This window comes from Prinia subflava, chromosome 11 (assembly GCF_021018805.1).
Source record: "Prinia subflava isolate CZ2003 ecotype Zambia chromosome 11, Cam_Psub_1.2, whole genome shotgun sequence".
Classification (NCBI taxonomy): domain Eukaryota; kingdom Metazoa; phylum Chordata; class Aves; order Passeriformes; family Cisticolidae; genus Prinia; species Prinia subflava.
The window spans coordinates 5180097-5202543 of NC_086257.1; the positions used below are offsets into that span (position 1 = coordinate 5180097).

A 22447-nucleotide genomic window follows, 5' to 3' on the forward strand; every position below is an offset into this window, starting at 1 on the left:
ATGTTTTGAGCCAGATGGAGCCATGCTAATTAATCATGGAATCATTTAGGCTGGAAAAGCGCTCTAAGATCACCAAGTCCAACTGTTCCCTCAGCACTCCCAGGTCAGTCATGTCCCCAAGTGCCACGTTCTCACATCTGTGAAATCCTACCAGGGATGGGGACTCCTCACTCCCCTGGGCAGCCTGCTCCAACGCTTGACAAACCATTCCATGAAGGAATTTTTCCTAATATCCAACCTGAACCTCTCCACTCAGCTCAAAAGCATCACCCTTGCCAGGGAAAGGATTTAGGCTTCCCGGAATTTTTACGTTTCATTCGATTCCAGCCCCTCTGTGCTTGGTCTGTGGAAGTTCTCCAGCGGGACCCGCCGGTCCTGCCTGGCCGTGCCGGCTGCACCTCAGCCTGGAGGGAGAAGGTAAACAGAGAGCGAGGTGGAACAAATGGTACCGAGGGAGGAAATTATCTCACCGAAACAGATAAAGGCGAGGGGAGGCTGGCGTGGTGCACCCAGAGCTCTCCTGGCTGCTGGCGTGACGTGGGCAGCACCTCCAGCTAAAAGTCGCTGCCGGCCTGGCTGCCTGCCCCAGAGCCAGCTCGGCGCGCCCCGCACGCGGCTGGCACCATGTCGGTGACAATCTGCCAGTCCATGGGCTTCGTGGTGTCTGCCCTGGGCATCGGGGGCATCATCGCCTCCACCTGCATGGACCAGTGGAGCACCCAGGACCTGTACAACAACCCGGTGACGGCCGTCTTCAACTACCAGGGCCTGTGGCGCACCTGCGTGCGGGAGAGCTCCGGCTTCACCGAGTGCCGCGGGTACTTCACCATCCTGGGGCTGCCAGGTAGGGCCTGACGGCGCCAGGGCAGGGCTGGGAGGGGGCAGGACATGACCTCTGTGTCAGCAGAGGGACGGTTTTCAGTGGGCAACCCAAATTTCAGCCGAAAAAGCAAAACTTCAGCTCGCTCTGTTTGGAAAATTCCAAATACCATATATCCTTGGAGATACCTCAAGACAATCCCCCTCCCGTGGCCAAGCTGAGGTTCAGCAAAACTCATCACAGCTAATTATGCATCCTGAGGTGTTGTCCAGGCTGCTCCATTTGTCCCCTGTGCCCCCCAGCTCAGATTCCTGCCCCAGCTGCGTGGCTGTGTGTGGCTTCCCACCAGCAGCCACTAATAGTCTTGTCACTGGAGAAGATCCTTTCCTAAGAGGATATGTCACAGTTCAGCTCACTGTATTTCTATTTGGGCTAACACCACCAGGCTGGATTTCTCCCTAATTCTCCTTTGGTTCCAGTTTTTTCTGCCACGGGAATCATTCCTGTCCCGGTTGTGCCCAGAGTATCTCGGGGTGCAAACAATTAGGTTACAACAGGATTATCTGGGGTTTCTTCTTGCCTTAATACAGTGAGAAAAAAGGCACTTAGGCTCTTATACCCATCTGGCCTCTGTGCTTTGATACAGCCAGAATGGAGGGGAGAAGCCAATTATATCAGGAAATCACTGCAGAACTTCTGCAAAATGGCATTTCCAAAACACACAGAAAGGGGCATTGTGCACGAAAATTGCTTCTCTCAAGAGAAGGCAGGAATCAAACCAGTATAACCCAGGGTGGCTGTGGTCTCTGACACCAGCTGGGGAGGTGTTTCATCCTCTGAGCTGTGTTTTTGTGTTGCTCCTCTCTGGATCTTCATTCCCAACTGGTTTCTGGCATTGGCTGTGCTGTAGCTTCCCCAGGCAGGTGCCAAATGTCCCTGAGCATCGTCCTCTTGTTGGAGCTGGGGTTTGGAAGGTCCTGCTTGGACTCTCGGGTACAGAGATGCATTTTCCTAGAAGGACATGAGCCTGATCCTGCCTGGGCATCCAGTGAAGGATGGCATCCAAAGAAGGGAGTTTGTGCAGGGCTGCTCCCCCAGTCAGCAAAGCTGAGAAGCTTCACAAAGGAAAACTCTGGAAGCAAAGGGCAGGACAGGTTGGTAAAACTCAATTAATGCTTGGACTTGATCTTAGAGGTCTTGTCCAACCTGAATGATTTTAGAAAGAGCTTGAAATTACCATGTAAGGAGTAAATTGAGGTGTAAAAATCAAACCCTCCTCAAACAGACTCACCTACAAGACTTCCACAGTTCTTCCAGTTCTTGCAGTTCTTCCTCAGTTCTTCTGCTCAAAAAGCTTAAAATGACAAAAAATGTAACTCTATGAAAGAAGCAATTAAACTTTTCATGTGTTCAGCTTTGGGAACTACTTTAATCTTTGAACAAATCAGAATACTAGAAATTTGGGGGGGTTGTTCTTTCAAAACACCTTCGTTGCTGACCTCAGCCCTACAGCAAAAAGCAGAAAACTAGAGATGGTTTTTTTGCAATTCCAAAACCTCCAACTGGTGTCTGTTGGGTTGGTATTAATATTCTAAAGTGGGAACATTGAGGGAAGGATTTCCTGCATTAGCAGGATTTTCCTGCATTTAGAGGGCTGCTGGAGATCAGTGTGTCCACGACCCTGTCCACAGCAGGGGATGGAACAAGATTGTCCCTGAAGTCCCTTCCAACCCAAACCATCCTGGGATTCTGTGTTTCCATGATTCCTCAGCTCCATCCCATAAGCTCCGTGGATCCCTCCCAGCCACGGACAGAAATGAGCATCCTATCCTAAATATTGAGGTTTCTAATGAAGCCTTCATCTTAGAGTGGAATTCCCACTTGTGTTTGCCAGGTTTACTGCAGTTGCCCACAAAAAGAGATATAAAACAGCCCAAGGAATAAAGGACAACCATAAAAAATAAAGGTGGTGGATGCCTGAGCTTCCCAAAGCTGCCGTCCTCACCCTCAGTGGTGTCGAGGGGATGGTGTGGGCTCAGTGTGAATATTTATGAATATTTATGTGCTTTGTCCCAAATGATCCTTCTCGTGACCAGTGCTATCAGTACTGCCCTACAAAGTGAGGTGGAATTTTTCCCTTTCTTTTTAATGAACGGGGCTTGTTCTTCTGTAGTCACCCCCTCCCTGCTCCCCTTTTTCGTCCTGTTATGGATTGTCTGACATTTCCAGTCTCTGGAGAAGCTGGAGCAAAGCCTCACCTCCCACTGCTGTGCTTTATGCATTGGCTCTGTCTCCCGAATCCAGCTGCTCCTGTGGGCATTTCTTCCCACCCACTACCAGCAAAGGTGGTACCCCAATCAGACGGGAGGAATATGATGCTAAAAATCCCATTATTAATTTGTTCAGGTACTATTTAAGTGCATCATCCCCGTGTTTATTTTAAGTCTGCAGCACCTTGATCTCTATGAAACCCCCCTCACAAACTACCCGAGAGTTAATGGTTTGTCAGCATTTCCATTATCAACCCCTATTTATTATCCTGACAATGGCAATTTATATTGGGAACAATAGTGCCAGAGTGAATAAAAATAATAGGACTCTGGCAAAGCAGCGAGGTGACCCGAGCACATCGAGGAAGTTTTGGGTCCCAAGGTTTTTTTCACCTCAATCCCTCGCTCCCACAGCAAAAATTAAACTTGTCTTGCCCATCATCTATCTTCAGTTTAGTTGGGAATTTTAATTTCAAATAGATTGAGGAAAAAATCAAGATAATAGAAATGAGAAATTGCCCAGGCAGTTTGTGGCTCTGGCTGCTCAGCTATAAACAGTCTCTCTCCGGTGAAATGTGGCACTGGAGGACTGGACCTATTTGTTCTGATTTTGCTTTCTCCTGTTATTTTTTGCTCCTTGCTTTGGCATGAGATGGTCTGGAGGACACAGTTGGAAACTGAGCACACAAATAAGGGATAAACAGCAAAAGCTGAGCTGGGCAAGGCTGGTGGTTTCACCTTGTGTGGAGATCATGAGGTGATTTTTTCTCTAAGCAGAATTTTGCAGTTTCTCCCAACTTTGCTAAACTATAATTGCATGGGCAGTGATTCCCCTGGTTTCTGTGTCTTTTTTCCACACTTGTTCAGGGAGCCTTCTCCAGCAATTTTTCCAAGGACATTTCTCCCTCCGGTCCAAAGCTCTTTTTACCCTTTCAGAAAGGCTGGGATATCTCTCTGCTATGGACCAAAGGGTTGTTGGCTCGAAACAGGAGAATATTCTTGCTTTTCCGATGGTAAACTTTGGCACTCTGAGAGCAACTTGTTCAACTTCTCTAGCTGATAAAAATGCCCATGTTCTCTGAGTGCTCAGAGGGAAAGGAGCCCATGGAAATGCAACCATGGCTGCCCAGGTTTTCCATAAATTTCAGTTTGGCTGGTGCAGAGTAGCAGCAGTGCAAAGCGGTTTCCCGAGGAAATTTCATTTCTAGGAAGCATCAACGTTGGATTTTTCCCTTTTATATCCATGCTCTGGCAAAGTTTTCTTTCATTTTGTACAACCCACAGCCATTTTGTGGCATAACCATAGCAAAAACCTGATTTTGGAGACAGGGCAGCCACTGGCCAAGGCGACAGTGTCTCTGCTCCCTGTTCCATGCCCAAGCTGGTAAGGATGGGAAGTGCTAATTGCCATGTCATGATCCACCAGTGATGGCCATGGCAAAGTCTCTTTCAAGGCCTGTTTGCTGCTTGAAATCCTTTCACCCAGCCAGGTCAGCTCCGAATTCAGAAACATCTGCAGGCAACTGGTGTAACCTGCTGAAAGTCTTTTGAGGTCAAATTTTGAGTGCAGAAGGATTTAGGTGGCCCAGGTAGGCTGGAGACTTGATATATCCCACCAGGACATGTGTGAGGCTCTGATGGGTTTGCAGTCACAGCTGGAGCTGAGGGAGGTGTGGGGATGGGGAAAAGGCCCAAGGGAGACCTTTAGAGAGGTCTCAGGAACCCCAGTGACACTCAGGGTGGGAGGAGGTGGCAGGGACGTGGATGCATGTGTCACACTTACTATTTTGTGCCTTTACATAGGAAAGGATGAGAAACAAGGAAAAAAAATATTCCTAAAGTATCTGGGATGAGGGCCAGAAGAGGAAGGAGCAAGGCTGTGGAGATTTGGGGCTGGGCTACAGCTCATGGATGTGTAGGCAGGTTCAGCCTCATGCACCCCAGCTCTGCTGAGGGACCTCAGAGCACCCTCTGGACCACCCCCAGTGCATCTGAGCTGGGATGGGGTCATTCCACAACCCCTTCCCTCACTGAATTCCAGAAAGGAATTCCATTCAGCCCTTCTTATCATGGACCACACACTCATGGACCCTGAGGTGGTCCCGCCAGCAGAGGGGCAGGAGGAGAAGGGTGGGTTTGCTTAGTCTGGGCCTGATCAGGCTGGGCTGGTGTGAGCCACTGGCAGGGTGTGAGCTGTGTTTGCAAATTTGAGAGCAAACATGAGCTGGAGGTGATTTCTGTGGGAGAGGCAGTGATAACATTCAGGAGCTGCTGGGCCTGGGACCGACTCTGAGATAACGCAGAGTCAACGCCTGGAGAGATAAAGCAACTGTGAGCTGGAATAAAGGGGCACAGGGGAGTGGCCACAAAGCCCCTTTCTTCTCCTCATTTGGGTAAACCACCGGGGCTGTCCCAATGCTCAGTGGGAGCCCCGTTCTCTGCTCCTTGCTGAGCTGCAGCCTCCCTGTTCCCATTCCACAGACACAGTTCAGCATCTCCATGTGGACTGAGAAACCCTCTGGCCAAGCATTCAGCTGCTGGAGACAATCCACAGATTGCTTGGAGAGAGATTCCCATCCTTCAGCCAGTCCTGGCTGTGGTCATCTCCATGATGGGTGGCTGGAGATGAGCATCAGGTCATGGTGGAGATGCTCAGACTTGCTCCACAGCTTTCTTCTCACCCAACCCCTTCTTAGGTTGTGCTCTGAGCCAAGAACTCACATTAAACTCCCAGGACATCTTCTGTTATCTGGGAAAATGGGATGAATGTAATTTTCCCTCTCATGGGCAACTCAGAAACAATCATTAAAAACAAGCTTAAAATCCGAATATTTGAGAAAAGCAAAGGAAATGTCCCGGGGAAGGGTTGGGAAGGAAACAAGTTTGGATTTTGTCTCCAGAACTCTGCTTCAAGCATCCTCTGAGGAAGGTGTGGGAGCTTTTATTGCCCACTCTCTCCAAGTATGGTTCTGGTCAGAGCAGGAGAAATGGTGATGGGATGGAGGACACCTCAGCCAGTACTTTTAGGGATGAGCAAACAGAAGCCCCCCCAAACCCCCAAAGATGACAACGCGTGGAGTGCTGAGCATGGCTGGGTGTTTAACTCTTCACTGAGGACTGCAGCATGTAAAATTCCTTCCTTGGGTCCATTTCTGGGGACTCACACGAGGCTTCAGAGGAGAACGTCCAGCCCTGTGTTGGTTTCTCTTCTTTAGAGACATGGTTCCTTCTGGCCCTGCAAATCAAAGCCAGACTGGTTCTCCTGGACTTTCCTGCACCCCTGGAGGTTATCATGGTGCTTTTTGACTGCTCCACCATTGTTCTGGGTGTTTGATGTTACTGAGCAAGAGCCATGATGAGAAACAGCATCTCCATCCACAGGAGAAAATTGCATTTCCAGGGAAAGGTTACTGAGGTGACAGACGGGGGGGGATCACCAGAGCTTGGAGTGTGAAATACTGGATGGGAGGAGAAGGAGAAGGAGAAGGAGAAGGAGAAGGAGAAGGAGAAGGAGAAGGAGAAGGAGAAGGAGAAGGAGAAGGAGAAGGAGAAGGAGAAGGAGAAGGAGAAGGAGAAGGAGAAGGAGAAGGAGAAGGAGAAGGAGAAGGAGAAGGAGAAGGAGAAGGAGAAGGAGAAGGAGAAGGAGAAGGAGAAGGAGAAGGAGAAGGAGAAGGAGAAGGAGAAGGAGAAGGAGAAGGAGAAGGAGAAGGAGAAGGAGAAGGAGAAGGAGAAGGAGAAGGAGAAGGAGAAGGGTGGTTTGAAGAGCAGTTCCTGCTGCATGTGGCCAGAGCCAGCAGCCAGGCTGGAGGGAGGAGTGGTGTGTCCCCTCCCATCAAATCAAATGTGGGTATAGGGATGGAAGGGCCACCACCACTGGTATTCCTGCAGCACCCAGATGTCCAACTGAGCAGAAAAAAACCCAACCATTTATAAGGTGGCAGAGGTGTTTGGGATAAAAAACCAAAAGCTGGAAAAAAAAGTGTTCACCCCTTTAATTCTCCCCCTTTCCTTCCCTTTTCCTCCCCAGGGGTTACTTTTAGCTATGGCCAGTCTATGGGTTTGTTTCTCTGTGCACTGTTGCACACACTTGGGAATAGAGGTTATGTCTCAAAGGAATATCACTCCCTCTGATGTGTTCTGATGAGGTTCAGCCCAGAAAAAGGGATGTGGGCTCTCACCACTGGATGGCCAGAAACAAGAAAGGGAGTCCTGGGGCATGGGAAGGACAGGAGTCATCCTGGAGAACTGCTGAGGAGCACCAGGGCTTGGATGGAAGAGGATTTTCTGGACTGGGACACAGTCCTGGCTGTGGGACCACAAGGGATGGGATGAGAACTGACCACATTTCAGCACTTTTTGTCCTTCTGTCTTCCAGGTCCTTCTCATCCCTAGCTGTTGTCTCAGCTTCTGTCTTCTCCAGCCCTGATCTATCACAAATCATTGTCCAAAGTGAGCAATTTTAGTCAGCATTCCCCATCCTTTACAGAAGATGAGCAGCTCTTTACCACCTCTGGTTCTTGAGGGTTTCCTCCTATGGTATTTGTTCACTTTAGTATTTTTGCTGGCAACTTTAGGTAGGTCAGAACTGACCCTTCCTGTGATATAAACTCGCCAAAGTGAGTGAAAATGATGACATTTGAATAGAACTGATGGAAGCAAAGACATCTTGTGCCTGACCTGAGAGGACTGTGATTGCCATGAGACATGGAATTGTGCTGTGGCTGCCCCAGCAGAGCCCCACAAGCTGAGGGTTGTTCTCCAGGAGGCAGGAGCAATATCCAGGTTGTAATAACCCCATTGTAGCTCCTCCATGGACACAATTCAGCCTCTCCTCTCTTCCTGGTGGCTTTTACATGGCTTCAGATCCAGGTGCTGGTGTGGATGGTGCCTGTGGTATGGAGAGTGTAAAGCAGGAATGTGTTTCTAGGTTAGGACTGACGTAAATCGGTTGGAGGGGGATGCTGGATGAGAATGGATGAGAATGGATGAGAATGGATGAGTGTAAAGCCTGGAAGGTCCTTGTACCTCACAGACTCCATTGGCAGAGTGGCACAGGGGATCTGTATTGCTCCCATGAGCCCAGCACCTCTCCACTGTGATAATGAATTCCTCACTTTTCAATCCCCCATCCCTTTCCCAGGACCACCCCTCCAGTCAATATGGACAAGCACCCCCCAGAAAGGCCATTTCCCAGGGGTCTTTCCCTGCACTCTCCTCCCTCCCACGTGGGTTTCAGTGTGATGGCACTGAGGATGTGGTGGGTGGAGAGCAGGGTTGGAGGAGCTTTGCTGGACCAGTCTGGGGCTCTTGGCTTGGTGCCCTGGGTTGTGCCATGGTCAGCATCCATGGAAGCTCAGTGATGCCTGAGGGCACTGCAAGGAGCAGCCACACCCCTGGGCTGGGCTGGTGGCCCCACATCCTCTGACAGAGCCCTGTCTCCCATTGTGCCTCTTGTGAGGACACCTCCATGGGGGACAGATTGTCTGGTGGCATCAGCAGAGGGATGGGGAGGTGGTGGCCCGGGCCAGGTGCTGAATTCCCCTGGGGACATGGTCCTCGCCCTGTGACAGGCAGGCAGGAGAGGCCCAATGGACACCAAAGGGTTTCAGGGGGCTGGCCAAGCCCCAAGTGGGTTGCCTAACTCTGGGCAGAGCGTGGTTGCTTAAATGTGGAAGGACAAGCACTTCTAAAGGACAAAAGCTCCTATCTGCAGCCCTGCCGGCACAAACCTCCCCGGCAGCGAGAGTGAAACTGGACTATCTTGCAAAAACACTTTGAGCAAACAGCACTCAATGGAAAGCATCTGATAAGAGCAGCTGCAGTGCTGCTGGCTGAGGCAGGAGGAGCCGGGTGCCCCATTAGGACCGTGGCTCCCTCGGGGCCGTGCTGCCTCCTCTCCCTGCGGACACACCATGTCCACCACCATCTGCCAGGTGATGGGGTTCCTCGTGTCCTTGCTGGGCGTCGGGGGGACCATCATGGCCACGGCCATGGACACGTGGAGCACGCAGGACCTGTATGACAACCCCGTCACGGCCGTGTTCCAGTACCAGGGGCTGTGGAGGAGCTGCGTGCGGCAGAGCTCCGGCTTCACCGAGTGCCGGCCGTACTTCACCATCCTGGGGCTGCCAGGTAGGGGCAAAAACACTCCAGGTGCCAGCCAGGGGTTCTCCTGGAGCTCTGCACGGTTTTCATCTGGAAGGAGGAGCAGGTGTCTTAAACCACTTTGCAAGGAGTAACAGGTCCAGTATTGTGAGTGTAAAAATAGGAATGTATTTGTTGTCAAGATAGTTTTTGTGGTGGGGTTATTGGTGAGGGTTACAACCTGGAGCATGTGTGTGTGGGATCTCTGGGTGAGCGTCACGGGTTCAGCACCACTGCTGGCATCAATCAGCACAGCTCCACTGAGGTGAGGAGAGCGAGGGTGTTTAACCCCCCAGGGATTGGAAACACAAGGAAAAGGGCTGTATGAAATCATGTAGTGTGATAGGGTAATGGAAATCATTGAAATGTACTGTTTTTCCAAAGAACTGATCTGCCTGTGAGAGGTGCAGGTAGGAAGAGCATGAAGAGGAAGGGTGTGCTCAGTCACTGCCCATCACCTGGGCAGTGTTAGTGCCTACAGAAGCAGAGTGCAGAGGTGTATTGCTGTCCTGTTGGCTTGCTAATGTTCCCAAAGGAGCTGTTTTTCCCACCCCACTGCATGTGAGGGTATTCCAGCGCTCCCAGCCCAGCAGTAAATTTGGCCCTGGGAGCGTTTCTCACTCCTGGTGCATGATCACAAAAAGGTCCAAGCAAGCAGTGCTGTGCACAGGCCTTTTTCAACCATTGATCCAAGAATTATGTGGGTTCCAGCCCTGTATCCTCAGGGATGCCATCCTCAGGGATGCCCTCAAGCTTTGCTGAGAATTTGTGACTCTCCAAGGGGTGCCATGGAATAAATGTGTCTCTGAGTACCCAGCTTCAGTATTGCCAGGTGAATTCTTTCCCAATTTGGAAGAGTAAATCTGATATTTAGAGTCACCTCTCCCATAGGAATATTTATTTTAAAGACTAAAAATTAGATTTATCCAATTATCTCTACAAAATTTTGACCACTATATATCTTCAAAATGCTGTGGGCAGGTGATTGTGTTTTAAATGAGCCACAATGAAATGGGAACCATCATTTTGATGTCAATTTATCCCAATCAAGATTTTACTTTTTCAGTTACTTTAAAGTCATATGGCAATAAAGGAACATGCAAAGCACTCACAGGCAATTTCTGTTGTTGGAGATATCATGTCAGAGTTATCTTTATGAATCCATTTAATTTGATTAATTCCTTCAAATATATAGAAAAAAAAGTCTCTACTGGAATTTGCTTAACTTAAACACATGCCGGAATTTACTTAATTTCCCTAAACTTTCTATATCCCATCAATCATTACTGGCCATAAAACCAGATTCCACTTTTTTATTATGTATTAGCGATGGAAATGCAGGTGATGGTCATTTAAATGACTTGAAGTTGTTTTACCTCACTCATCTCTTACCACTCACACAGGGTAGGAATTGGACTATCCAGCCACCCTTACCTCTGGAGCACAGGGATGCAGGCTGTGGTTTCACATCACTGGCATTTATTTTGGTGGAGAAGCTATTTCTCTTGATACTTTTGCTATTCCCTTGTCATGGAACACCAGCCCTTGTACGGAAGCTGAGTTTTCCTCCCTCATGCAAAAGGTGTGTGCCCAAGCCAGGTTTGTAACCCCAGGGCTGTTTGCTTCCCACTGCTCCTGATACCACTTTTCCTTCGTCTCCCTCTTTGTTTGTCTAAGCCCTTCCACTCCTCCCTCCAAGCAGAGGTCATTCACCTTTGGAAAAGCAGCTCTTTTCAGAGAACTTTCAATGGACGCCAAAACTCCCTTGAAACTTTCCAAGCCTTTCCAAGCAGCTCCCACTTCAAGTCCTGTGAGCCAAGTGGAGAGGTCTTCGTGCCACAGCAGGCGTGGAGAACTTCCCTGTCCTTTCCATCCCTTGGTGGAGGTGATGCATAACTCAGTCTCATGGGGGCTGGAATGGCTGCTGGTGGTTATCTGGCATTTCTTCTGTCGTGTTCTGCTGTGCTCCCCTTCATCCCCTTTCCAAGAGCTCCATTCAATGGAGATTCACAGCAGTGCTCCATTTCTCCAGTGCTCCATTCCTGCTAGTTGTTCTCCAATGCTGATCTGCTCTGATATTTGCCTCCTTCAGGCCTCAGCTCCCATGGGCATGGCCCACCAGCATTCCCAGCTCATGACATGCTGCTGAACAGATTCAGGATGGGGGTATTTGGATGTTTTATTTGTGAATGTGGAGAGATTGATCCAGGACTGATGTTCCAAATCAAAATGCAATGATTAAAAATTAAAAAAAAAAACCAAACAAATCAAAATTCTAATGCAAAAGTGGAGCATCCTTGGCTGCTTGGCCTGGCCCTGCCTGTTTTGTCCTTCCATGGACACCCAAGGCACTGGAATACCTCTTTTGAGGTATTTTTTTTAGGTATTCATTTTGAGAATGAACAAACTCTCTGTGGGATCTTTGTTTGGGGTCACAGCTTGACAGGTTGAAAGCACCCCACTGATGACACCCAGGAACCTGCAGGAAACACCCAGGAATGAAGTTTTGGGGACAAGGAGCTTCCATCATGATCCATACTCTTGGATTTTCAGCCTCTCCCGCCCGCCCTGAAACAAAGGCATTTGCAAAGGAACTTTGGTGGTTGCAAAGACAAAGGAAGATTGAAATTTCCTGCTCTTTCTGCTTCCCACCAGGTGCTGCGGAACAACCTCTGAGGGCTGATAAGGCGTATCCGCCATTCCCTGACGGATCATAACTAATGAGCTCCTACCTGGGGGCTGATGAATGGCAGATTGAAAACCCCCGGCACGTTAGCACTCGTTATCAGCTGATAAGGGCAAATTGAGTCATAAGAGCTGAGGCAGTGGGACTGCTGGGTGGGAGAAGGTGGTGTATTCCCGGCCTGTGGAGTGGCAGCCCGCCCGCTTCCGTGTGCGCCGCGGTGCCAGCGCGGTTCTGCTGCTCTTCCTGACTCCCCACGGGCCATGAGAGCCACCCAGGCACCCAGCACCCTCCTGGGAAGGGTTTGCAAACCCTTCTCCCAACCTGTGCGAGGGCTCCGTGCTCCCCTGCAGCCCTGGGTGCCGTGGTCACCCATCAAAGGGGTGGCAGATGGGGCAGAGAAGTCCCTGGGGCTGTAGGATGTGTTTTCCACCCGTTTCACTCTATCATGAGCCTGCTTCCTCTTACCTGAGGAGGGGCAATCGTGCTTGGGGAGCACCAAAGCAAGACCCAGGGCTGTGGGAGCACGTGGCAGGGCAAGGAGAGGCTGCAAAGTGTGCCAGCCAAATCCCGACAGCCCTTGAAATGCCTCCCAGCGCCCCTCCGGGGCTCTGCCGCCGTCCTGTCTCTGCCAGGGACTCCAGCACAAGAGGGGAGGGGAAGTGTCTGGAAAGAGATGGGACAGGTGCCACCTCATTAGAGAATCACCTCGGTATTCACGTACTCTTTCCCCCACCACTTCTCCAGTTTTAAAGGTGCAAGTTTCCCTTTATGTTCCCATCTGTTTTCTACTCCACTCAAGAGGAGTCTGAAAGGTTTTTGCCTCCTTCAGGCCTCAGCTGCCACGGGCATGGCCCACCAGCATTCCCAGCTCATGGCATGCTGCTGAACAGGTTCAGGATGGGGTATTTGGATGTTCCATTTGTGAACATGGACAGATTTATCCAGGACTGATGTTCCAAATAACCCTGGGGAGGATACGGTGAGGGAGATGCTTGCCAGAGCTTTGATGCTCTCCTGCTCTCTGTGTCATGTTTGTCAAGGTGATTTTCCTCTTTTCCATTGCTTTACTGGGAAGCAGGAACACACAGAACTGCATTTTGAGTGATGAAGTAGGTGGAAATATCCTGGGCAGCTGGGTGGAGCTGTCTGCTTCCATTGCTGACTGGGGAGGAGAGAGGAGCCCTTTCTCAAACACTCTGGTTGTGGAACAATCCGTGCTTATCCCAGCCCCTCACTAACTCTTCTCCATGAATTTCACAACTGGCACTAATGAACATCTCTAAAAAAATTGGTGCCTAACCCATCAAACTCTTTGGGAAGTTAAGTCAAACAGCCACACTTCCAGAGGTGCCCCAGATAATACAGAGTAGATCCAGTGCCCATTTTCCAAGATTTTCTTCTTTAATATTTCTATTTTCAGACAGAGGTGATCTTTGAAATCCCCCAGACTCTGACAAATCCAATTTCAGCTGCTCAGCGAGGCTCTTGCTGTTTGTTTTGCAGCGATGTTCCAGGCTGTGAGGGCCCTCATGATTGTAGGGATAGTCCTGGGAATCCTCGGCCTCCTCGTGTGCATTTTTGCTCTGAAATGCATCCGGATTGGGAGCATGGAGGATACTGCCAAGGCCAACATGACCCTGACCTCTGGCATCATGTTCATCGTGGCTGGTGAGTGGGAACTCTCGTGTCTTCCACGTGGGAGGCTTTGCATTTCCCTGGGACTGAGGACTGGGAATGTCTGGGTGCATTTCTGAAGTTACTGGCATGGTCCTCCAGCCTGATTTCCTGGGGTCAAATGGTTTTTACCTCCAATTAGGGAACAAAAAAGTCTCTGGAAACCAGAAGTTTGTATGGACAAAACATGGAAGGCTGAAAAAAAATCCCACAGATGGAAAAGAAAGAGTATCTCTTGATTTGTTTTATATATGCTGTTGCCATGTATTATTATAGCCTTTATTTATGTAGAATACTTTTTCCAGTTTCAGGCTTTATCCATAATAATTTTAGGAAGATTTCCAGGGTTTGTTGGTTTTAAATATCAGCCTACAAGGCTGCAGGAATGCCCAGCTTCCTCAAAACCACAAATGCTTAATACATAATTTACAGGTTTTCCTACCTTATTTTTGAGATAAGACACAAATGATATCTATATCCTAACAAAGGGAAGGAGAACATCCCTATTTAAAATCCTTCAAATCCCAACACTTAACTTTTATTGGGACATGAGACATTCAACACAATTTCAAAGAGTATAAGCTGGAGAGAGGAAACCACCTTCTGCCACACAGCTTTAATTTTGTGTTTTACATCTATCAGTCTAGAATCATGGAATAGGCTGGGATGGAAGTACCTTAAAAATCTCCAGTTCCACCCTTGCCATGGGCAGGGACACCTTCCACTGTACCAGGGCTCCAAGCCCTGTTCAACCTGGCCTTGGACACTGTGGAAGGAAGAACAAACTGTCATGTGGGAGTTTTTGCCAAAATTCTGGACTTCAGTTCTTCTGGACACCCCAGCTCCTGTCTATCCTTGGTCTTTAAGGTCCATTCCAACCCAAACCAGTCTGATTCATGTTCAAGTGCTCTGTGGATTCCTCTGCTGAGGAAAACCAAAGGTTGGCACTGCCAGGATGGTCAGGGATGGCCATCCCAGACATCCCTTGTTTGGATGAATGGAAGAAGTTCCAACCTCCTGGGGATGGTCTTCCCCATCTGGTGATGAACAGGCTGGGAACCAAAAACATCTCCTTTTTTACATGACAGAAAGTGTGTTTTCTCTTAAAAAGAAAAATCTGTCAGGGAATATTTGGTCCATGTTTTTCACTGTAAAATAAATGTTTAAAACTAACTACCAGGTATTCTGTACAATGATCTCTTTGTTAAACTCATTTGTGTGACAAAACACATCAGGAGAAAGATTGCTGCTGGTCTGACCTGGGATTGTGCTGTGTGACACTGTATTCCTGGTGTTGGATTGCAAATGCAAGGAAAACCTGGGAGAAAAGTGTAACAACACATTGTGGGTCCCCCTTTGTGCTGAAGGCCTCTGAGCAGTGTCTCACCCACCTTTCCAGAGGTGTGAGGTGCTTCCCTGAGGCCTCAGGTGACTTCTTGCACTGTGAGGCTCTCAGTCTGTGCTTCTATCCCATCCCAGGCCTGTGTGCCATCACTGGAGTGTCCGTGTTTGCCAACATGCTGGTCACAAACTTCTGGCTGTCCACCACCAACATGTTCCAGGGAATGCAGAACGTCCAGAACAGGTGGGTGCTCAGCTGGCTCTGTGCTACACGGGGGGAATCTCCCTCAGGGCTGCTGCTGGAGGATTGGCACACTCTGGGAGTATGTTGGGACGGCTGCAAGACTTGGAAGATTATTCTTAGGAGACAGAGCCTCTTGTCTGGGCTGGAGATAAGCAAATGGGCTGGGATGTCTCTGTCCTTGCAGCTCAAGAATGAGAAAGGGAGGGCATTGGGGTCCAGACTGGACTTGTGGGGACTTCTGGGGACCTGTGGGTACAACTGTAGGGTCTGAAGGAGGATGGCAATATTCTCGGGATGGCAATAATTCACAGCAGCCCTAACCAGCCATACCTGTGTTACAGGTACACCTTTGGCTCAGCCCTCTTCGTTGGATGGGTGGCAGGGGGCCTGGCCCTCGTGGGAGGCATCATGATGTGCCTTGCTTGCAAAGGGCTCATCCCAGAAGAATCCCGGTAAGCTGGGCTGGGAAGACATGGGAAGGTAGTGCAGGAAACCTGGGGGGTGTCCAGATGTCCCACAGCTGGCCCAGGACGTGTGGATGTGCAACACCCCTGTCCTGATAGACCTCGTGATGATGGGAACACGGAGTCCTTTAGGTTGGAAAGACCCTTAAGATCAGAGGCCATTAATTCAGCACTGCCAAGGACACCACTGCCTCAGGTCCATGGTTAGTGAGTTGCCCTCTGTGGGTCCAAAGTGAGCATTTGCCCTCCCTGTCCCTGTGACTCACACACAAACAGAGAGGTCCAGAGAACCGACCTCAAAATGTGGCATTAGCACTGCACTGGTAAGTTCAGGCCCATGAATTGCAGGTTGCACAGCAGATCATGAGGAGGGGTAGATTGCATCAGCTGAGCCATGGCTTACATGGAATTGTAGAATTCCAGGGCAATTTGGGCTGGGAGGGACCTGAAACCCACCCCATTCCAACCCTGCCATGTGCAGGGACATTTTCCAAGCCGTGTCCAGCCTGGCCTGGAACTCTTCCAGGGATGGTGTAACACCACCAGGAATTTGTACTCCAACACAGCCAGTTATGGCAGGAGGGTCCACAAACTCCAAAACCACTCCACAAATGATTTTTTCCAAGGGAAGGAAGGTGTATGCTTATGAAAGAACCTGAAAGGGACTTGTGGGTTCCCATGGATGGTGGGCTGAGCTCTTTGAGTGCCTCCAAGTGGTGGCACAGCAGTCACAGCCCCTCCGGAGGCTGATGTCCCTCTTTTGTCTCTTCCAGCTACAAAGCCGTGTCCTACAACGCCTCGGGCCGGAATATCTCCTACAGGACAGGGCCCTACAAGGCTGGCCCGGGGTATGAGGCTGACCCCAAGACCAGGAAGGGTGTGGGATATGAAGAAGCTCCTCGAAGTGAGGATGGGAGACGCTCGTACCCGTCGAAATACGACTACGTCTAGCAGATCTCCTGGCCCTGGGTTGTGCTATCAGATATTTTTTAACTTCACAAGCAAAAAGCACAGCAAACCAAGCAGCCTGTAAATAGGATTGTGTTTTCTGGCAGGTTTTCTCTACTCTGAGGTTGCATCTCTGTTGTGAACGTCAGTTTTACTCGTTTGCCCGTTGGTATTAACAGCACCAGGAGGTCTGTGACCAAAGAGCTGTGGTGCTCTCAGAGTAGAACATTTTGCTCCTATTTTCTGTATAAACTGACATCCAGGAGCAGTGCCTTGTGCCCCCTTTCTTAATTGCTCACATAGTGAAAATTCCCCTTTGATAATCTCTTTGTGTTTGAAGTAAATTCAGTTGTGTCCCCTTGGCTGTGCCCAAAGCAAACAGAGCCTGTGGTCAGGGCATTTTCCCCCCTGATGACTTCTCTACCCAGTCCCACCTTTGCTTTGCTGCTTGTACTCCAAAGCTGATCTGCTCTAATATTTAATCTGATTTCTGTTACTTAGACGTTTGCTGGAGCCTGTGATAGCAAAGTGTATTTATTTCTTCAGATCTCTCCAGGGAATGTGCATAATCCTTTGTTATTCCTGCACTAATAGCTCCCAACCTCTGTGTGCCACCGGTGTTCCCGCAGATGTCATCTTTAATGGAGCCAGGAGAATTTCTCATTTAGAATTAATTAGAGTTACCTTTGGAGCAGGACTCCCAGGCAGCATTAGATGTGTAACTCCACAGCGACATCAGGACTTCCCCGTGGTAATCAGGACTTCCTTGGACTCCAAGGATGGGAAGGTAACTCCATAGAGGAACGTTGCCTTCTCCAGCCAATCCATCAGAGAGGGAGTTTATTTGGAGCGGGAAGAGGGAGACGTGTCAGAACTTCTGTGGGAAGAGAGAGCTGTGAGCTCTTAGGTCCTCCCACCTGGCTCCACAGCACATCCTAAAAAACTCTAGACAATGCCTATGAATAGAAGAAAGGGATAAGTTAGAGAGAAAAAAGGGGTCCAGACCCTCCAAAATAACCATTTTAATGGCATCTGCAGTGGACTTGAGCCCTGCTCCTCAGAATTACAAGTTCTCTGAAGGAATTCAGGCAAAATTGTTCTGGTGAAATGCTGGTGTTCCCTGAGTGTTTGATATCTTGGAGGGATCGGAATGTACAGCTGAACATGCAGAGTTGGACCTTTGGAAGGTCAAGTTAGCACCAGCTGAGCTGGCATCTCTGGTGGCTGCTGGGATTAGAGGGGGCAGGCTGTGCACAATGAGCACAAACTGCATCCCCCTCCTCCCCACCTCCATCACTGCCCCTAAACCTCAGCTTCCACAACCCTCAGCTTTCCACCAGCTCTCCACCGCCACGTGGAGGTAAATCCCCAGCACAGGTCCAGGAGATCCTGGAAGGTCAACAAGAGGAGCAGGGAGCCCCTGGCAGGTGGTTGGGGGACACAACTACCATGCAGAGGGCTGGGAAGAGCTTCCAGCCAGCAGCAGCTCAGGCTGGATGTTGGCCACCTGGGATAAATCCCTGTGGGATGTCAGTTCTGACCCTCCCTTTTTATTTCCAGCAAAGGACTTGTTTTAAGGACTAGTTTTTAAAGGAGAAGAATTAATTTTGCAGAGGTATAGCCTGTTCTATTTTAAAAACATTGCTACTCTTTTCCATGGTTTCTATCCCTCAGTATAAACTTAGATTTTCTGCCTTTTTTTTTTTTTTTGCTTATTTGTTTTGTTGGTTGTCGTTTTCTTTTTTTACGTGAATATTAAAAAAAGAGAAAGTCTTAAAGACCAGAATCACAGTTTCCAGTTGTTGTCTTCTTGTCAAAATCATAATCTCCAACCTTCCTGATCAGCCAAAGCCCCCCAGCTCGTGTTCTATGTGTTCTTGGGAGGAGTATGCACAGAGATGGGTGGCTGAGGGAAAAAAGAAAAGATTTGGGTGTTCTATTTCCTCAGGAGTCACATGATGAGAGAAAACACCAGAAAATCAGATTAATAATTATTGAGGGACTCCAAATCAGTGATGAAGTCAGAGATCCTTGGTGGGACCCTGAGCTTGCTGAGGACTAGAGTGCAGCAAGTTTCAGGGTAGAGATTAAACACTTCTCAACACTTCATTGCTCTTAGGAGGGCAGGAAAATTGCGGGCATGTTCTCAGCCTCCACTGGAAAGGGGCTGAAAAGCCCAGGAATGTTTAATTTAGATAGGAAACACATAAGTGGTGCTGAGGGAAGGGTACACAGGGGAACGCCAAAGGCAGGAAAACATCCAGAAAAATTCGAAATGCAGGTTTACAACTGAGTTAGAACTAAAAAAAAAATCCCGAGGAAACAGCCTTGAAAGTTACATTTTATTTTTCTGCTCCACAAATGCTGTGACAAAGTCCCTGAGCTGGCTATCTCTCGGTCACACTTTGATGTCTGCAGGCGTGTAGATGACAAGATTAGGGGCAGGAGCCTTCTGGGGAGCTGGCAGAGAGCTGTGCCCGGGAATCCCTGCCCTCGCTGGGCTCCTAATCTGCCAGCATCAGTTTTCATTTCCTCGCCTCGGCCCAAAACTCGCAGGATGAAATATTTTAATGCAGTGAACTCCGCTGAATAAAATCCCATTCTGGAGCAGGGAATCATTTATTTATGAGCCTGGTTGTGGCATAACTACAGCACTGGGTGCTGCAGCTGCTCCTGTGTTTGTGGCCCTAAGGGACCTGATTTGGTGCTCAGCACCACAGAGGGTGGTGAACATGAACATCACTGCTGGGAGTGACAGCACAGGAGGATCTGCCCCCACAGCCACGGAACTGCAGCTCCTGCTGCTGGGAGAGCTCGGGGTTTGGACTTGGGGCTGCTGCAGAGAGTCCAGAGGAGGCCCCAGGATGATCAGAGGGATGGAGCAGCTCTGCTGGGACAGCTGGGATTGTTCAGCCTGGACAGGAGAAGCTCTGGGGTGACCTCACTGTGGCCTTGCAGTGCCTGAAGGAGCCAAGAGGAAGCTGGAGAGAGGTGATCTGCAGCAGACTGGAGTGACAGGGCAAGGGGGAATGACTTCAGACTGAAAGAGGGGAGATTTAGGTTGGATATACAGAATAAGGCTGTGAGGGAGGTGAGGCCCTGGCACAGGTTGCCCAGAGCAGCTGTGGCTGCCCCTGGATCCCTGGAAATGTCCAAGGCTGGGTTGGACAGGGCTTGGAGCAACCTGGGATAATGGAAGGTGTCCCTGCCATGGCAGGGGTGGGACTGGATGAACCTTAAGGCCACTTCCAACCCAGACCATTCCATGAGTCCATGGTTCCTTGTCTTGAACAGTATCCCCTTTCCAGCTGAGCTCATATCACCTCTAAGCCCTGAAGCCAAAATTATCTCCCTGGGAAATCTCTGTGTCTTCACTGGGGCCAAAGTTCCCTTTTCCAAGCATTCTCCTGCAGTCCAGAAGGCTAAAAAAAAAAAAAAAAAAAAAAAAAAAAAAAAAAAAAGAGTGATACCATAATTATTTTTTAGACTTAGAGATCCAGCAGCACCCTGAGGATAACCCAAGGTCTTGGTGACAGCTCATCATGTCCCAGTGGTGCTGTGTGAAGGACACAAACCCCTGAGCCACATCCCCAGTGCAAAGGGAAGGGGGGCGCTTGCCCAGGAGCTGCCTGGAGACCATCCTGTGGCCACCCACCCCAAACACAACCTCTGCCCCCCACGCCATGCATTGCAGGGGGACACTTCACCCTCCAGGATGTGAATTTGGGCTCTGAGATCCACGGCTGGAGGGGGCTGGAGCTGCTGGAAGGGGCAGCACGCAGCGCTGGAGCAAATCCATCCTGCCTGGCTCTGGGCTGGCAGGAGCAGCTCTGTATTTGCTGGGCTGGATTGGGCTTGCTGGTTTGACCAGTTGCACAGCAGCAGGGAGGTTTGGGCCTCTGGAGTTGCTTGGCTGAGTAAATCCTGGAAAAACCAGATCCCAGAGACTGCAGAGCACGTGGCCCTGTGAGTAAATCCAGTGCTTCCAGCTGCTGTTCCTCATGAAGGAGGGAAGAGAACCCCCTCTCACCTTTTACTGACCATCAGCTGCAAGGGAGGGATTTGGTAGCATTTGTAGAACCAAAGGAGATGAGTCAGGGAACTCATGAACAGTTGTTGGGGTTTTGTTTCCATGAAATTTGATTGTCCTCTGAAAAATGCATTTCCCATTCAGAGGAGCTAATTAAATCTAAGTTTGTCTAATAAATCTGAGCCTGCAAAGGCTGGTGCATTATCTGACAGCTCTGAACAGGTTCTTTCCAAGCCCCTGCAACATCTGGAGTGTGTGAGAGCACGCTGGATTTGCAATGGAGTTTGACCAAGGGACAAACTGGAGCTACAAATTGGACTAGGAGATAAGAACTCTCCTGAAATCTATATGCAATTAAAAGCCCAATCTTCCTCCCTATAGTGACAAGGTTATTGCTTTCATAGAGTTGAACAGAGATGAATGAGTCTATGGATTAATGGCACTAAGATTTATGACACTGTGCTTGCCCCAAATATTATGGGAGAATAGTTCTCTGGGTGAGATATTCCATATGAATAAATTTGATAGGATTTTTATTTTCCTTTATTAGTTTTTTTTTTTTTTTGAGCTTTGGGAGAACTGTGCTGCATCAGAGCTTGTTAGTACTGTGGGTTGAATATTTGCTGATATTCCCTTGTACATTCATGATTTATAAAAGTGTTACCAGTAACAGGAGCAAATGAAGAAAAAGTCACTGGGAAAAACAAAACCCACAAACTTACTGATTTGTGTGATTTCTTCCTCATTTAATTGCTCAGGTCTGTATCTTGCTGGCTCTGGGCTTGTTTTTACTGTTCCCAGAGATTCCAGAGAAGACAAAGCCACAGGAGTCACTTCTGGAAAGAGAAATGAGGTGCCAGCAGTTGTGGAAAACCCTCTGTGCTGAGCCAAACAGTTAAAAAATTAGGAGGAGGCAAATAAAAAGCTGTGGAAATTTAAGCAGAGCACTTTGGAAGGGATGGAGTTACTCACCCAGGGCAGAGCAGAGGGGTGAGGACTGAGGGAAAACCATGCCCAGGGAAAGCCAGGGGCGTGGGACAGGCCCTGCTCCTCCAAATCCCAGCAGGATGCAAGGATTGCATCATCCAGCACTTAACAAAACTCTGGGAGTTGTTTTCAGCCAGGTTGGAGAGGGCCTGGAGCAACCTGGTCTAGAGAAGGATGGAGGAGGATGTCCCTGGGGGTGGAACAAGATGGGCTTTAAGGTCCCTTCCAACCCAAACCATCCTGGGATTTCTGACTTTGAGGCAAAGCCTCTGGGGGTTGAGCAGCAAAACAGGGAGGAGTTTTCCTCTCCATGGACTGAGCCTGACCCACCCCTGCACCTCCTGCAAGCCCCAGGCTGGCAGGGCACAGCAACAGCGTGGATTTGATCCCAGCTTCCCGTGGAAGATGCCCAATGTGGAACAAAACCTTTTTCCACATCTCAGCTCCCTCACTGGTCAGGGTACGAGTGTGCCCTTTCCTTGGCACAAGGCTCTCAGCTATTTCTGGACTTTCCCAAAGTTAGGAGTTCTTCCCCACTTTTCCACCACTGCTTGGACTTGGTGTTGAAGCTCACCAAAGGCACCTCAGGCAGGAAAACTGCTGGGAAAGCCAACAGAAAAGTGCTTCCTGCCCTTGCTAGCAGCTGAGTGAGCAGGCACCTGCCTTGGCACCAGGTTTGCCACGCTGTCGAGGCACAGCAGCTCCTGCTTTCTGCCCCTCCTGCCTGTTTGCTCTCTGGGGCAGCAATTTGTTCTCCCATTGGTTTTGGATGGTGACAGCACCAGTGCCCAGCCAGGGTTCCTGTCACCCCCTCCATGGAACACATTCTCACTGCCACC

General features: G+C 49.4%; 1 protein-coding gene across 2 annotated transcripts; it reads left to right on the forward strand.

The window, feature by feature from the left end:
- Positions 1–624: 624 nt before the first annotated feature.
- CLDN18 (claudin 18) lies at positions 625–16594 on the forward strand. Of its 2 annotated transcripts, none has more exons than XM_063408771.1 (5): positions 625–844; positions 13424–13588; positions 15074–15179; positions 15521–15631; positions 16417–16594. In XM_063408771.1, the coding sequence occupies exons 1-5, from the start codon at positions 625–627 to the stop codon at positions 16592–16594; spliced, it is 780 nt and encodes a 259-aa protein (XP_063264841.1). The 2 variants fall into 2 exon arrangements, with proteins under 2 accessions (XP_063264841.1, XP_063264840.1); XM_063408770.1 differs by lacking the exon at positions 625–844 and adding an exon at positions 9003–9222.
- The last annotated feature ends 5853 nt before the right edge of the window (positions 16595–22447 follow it).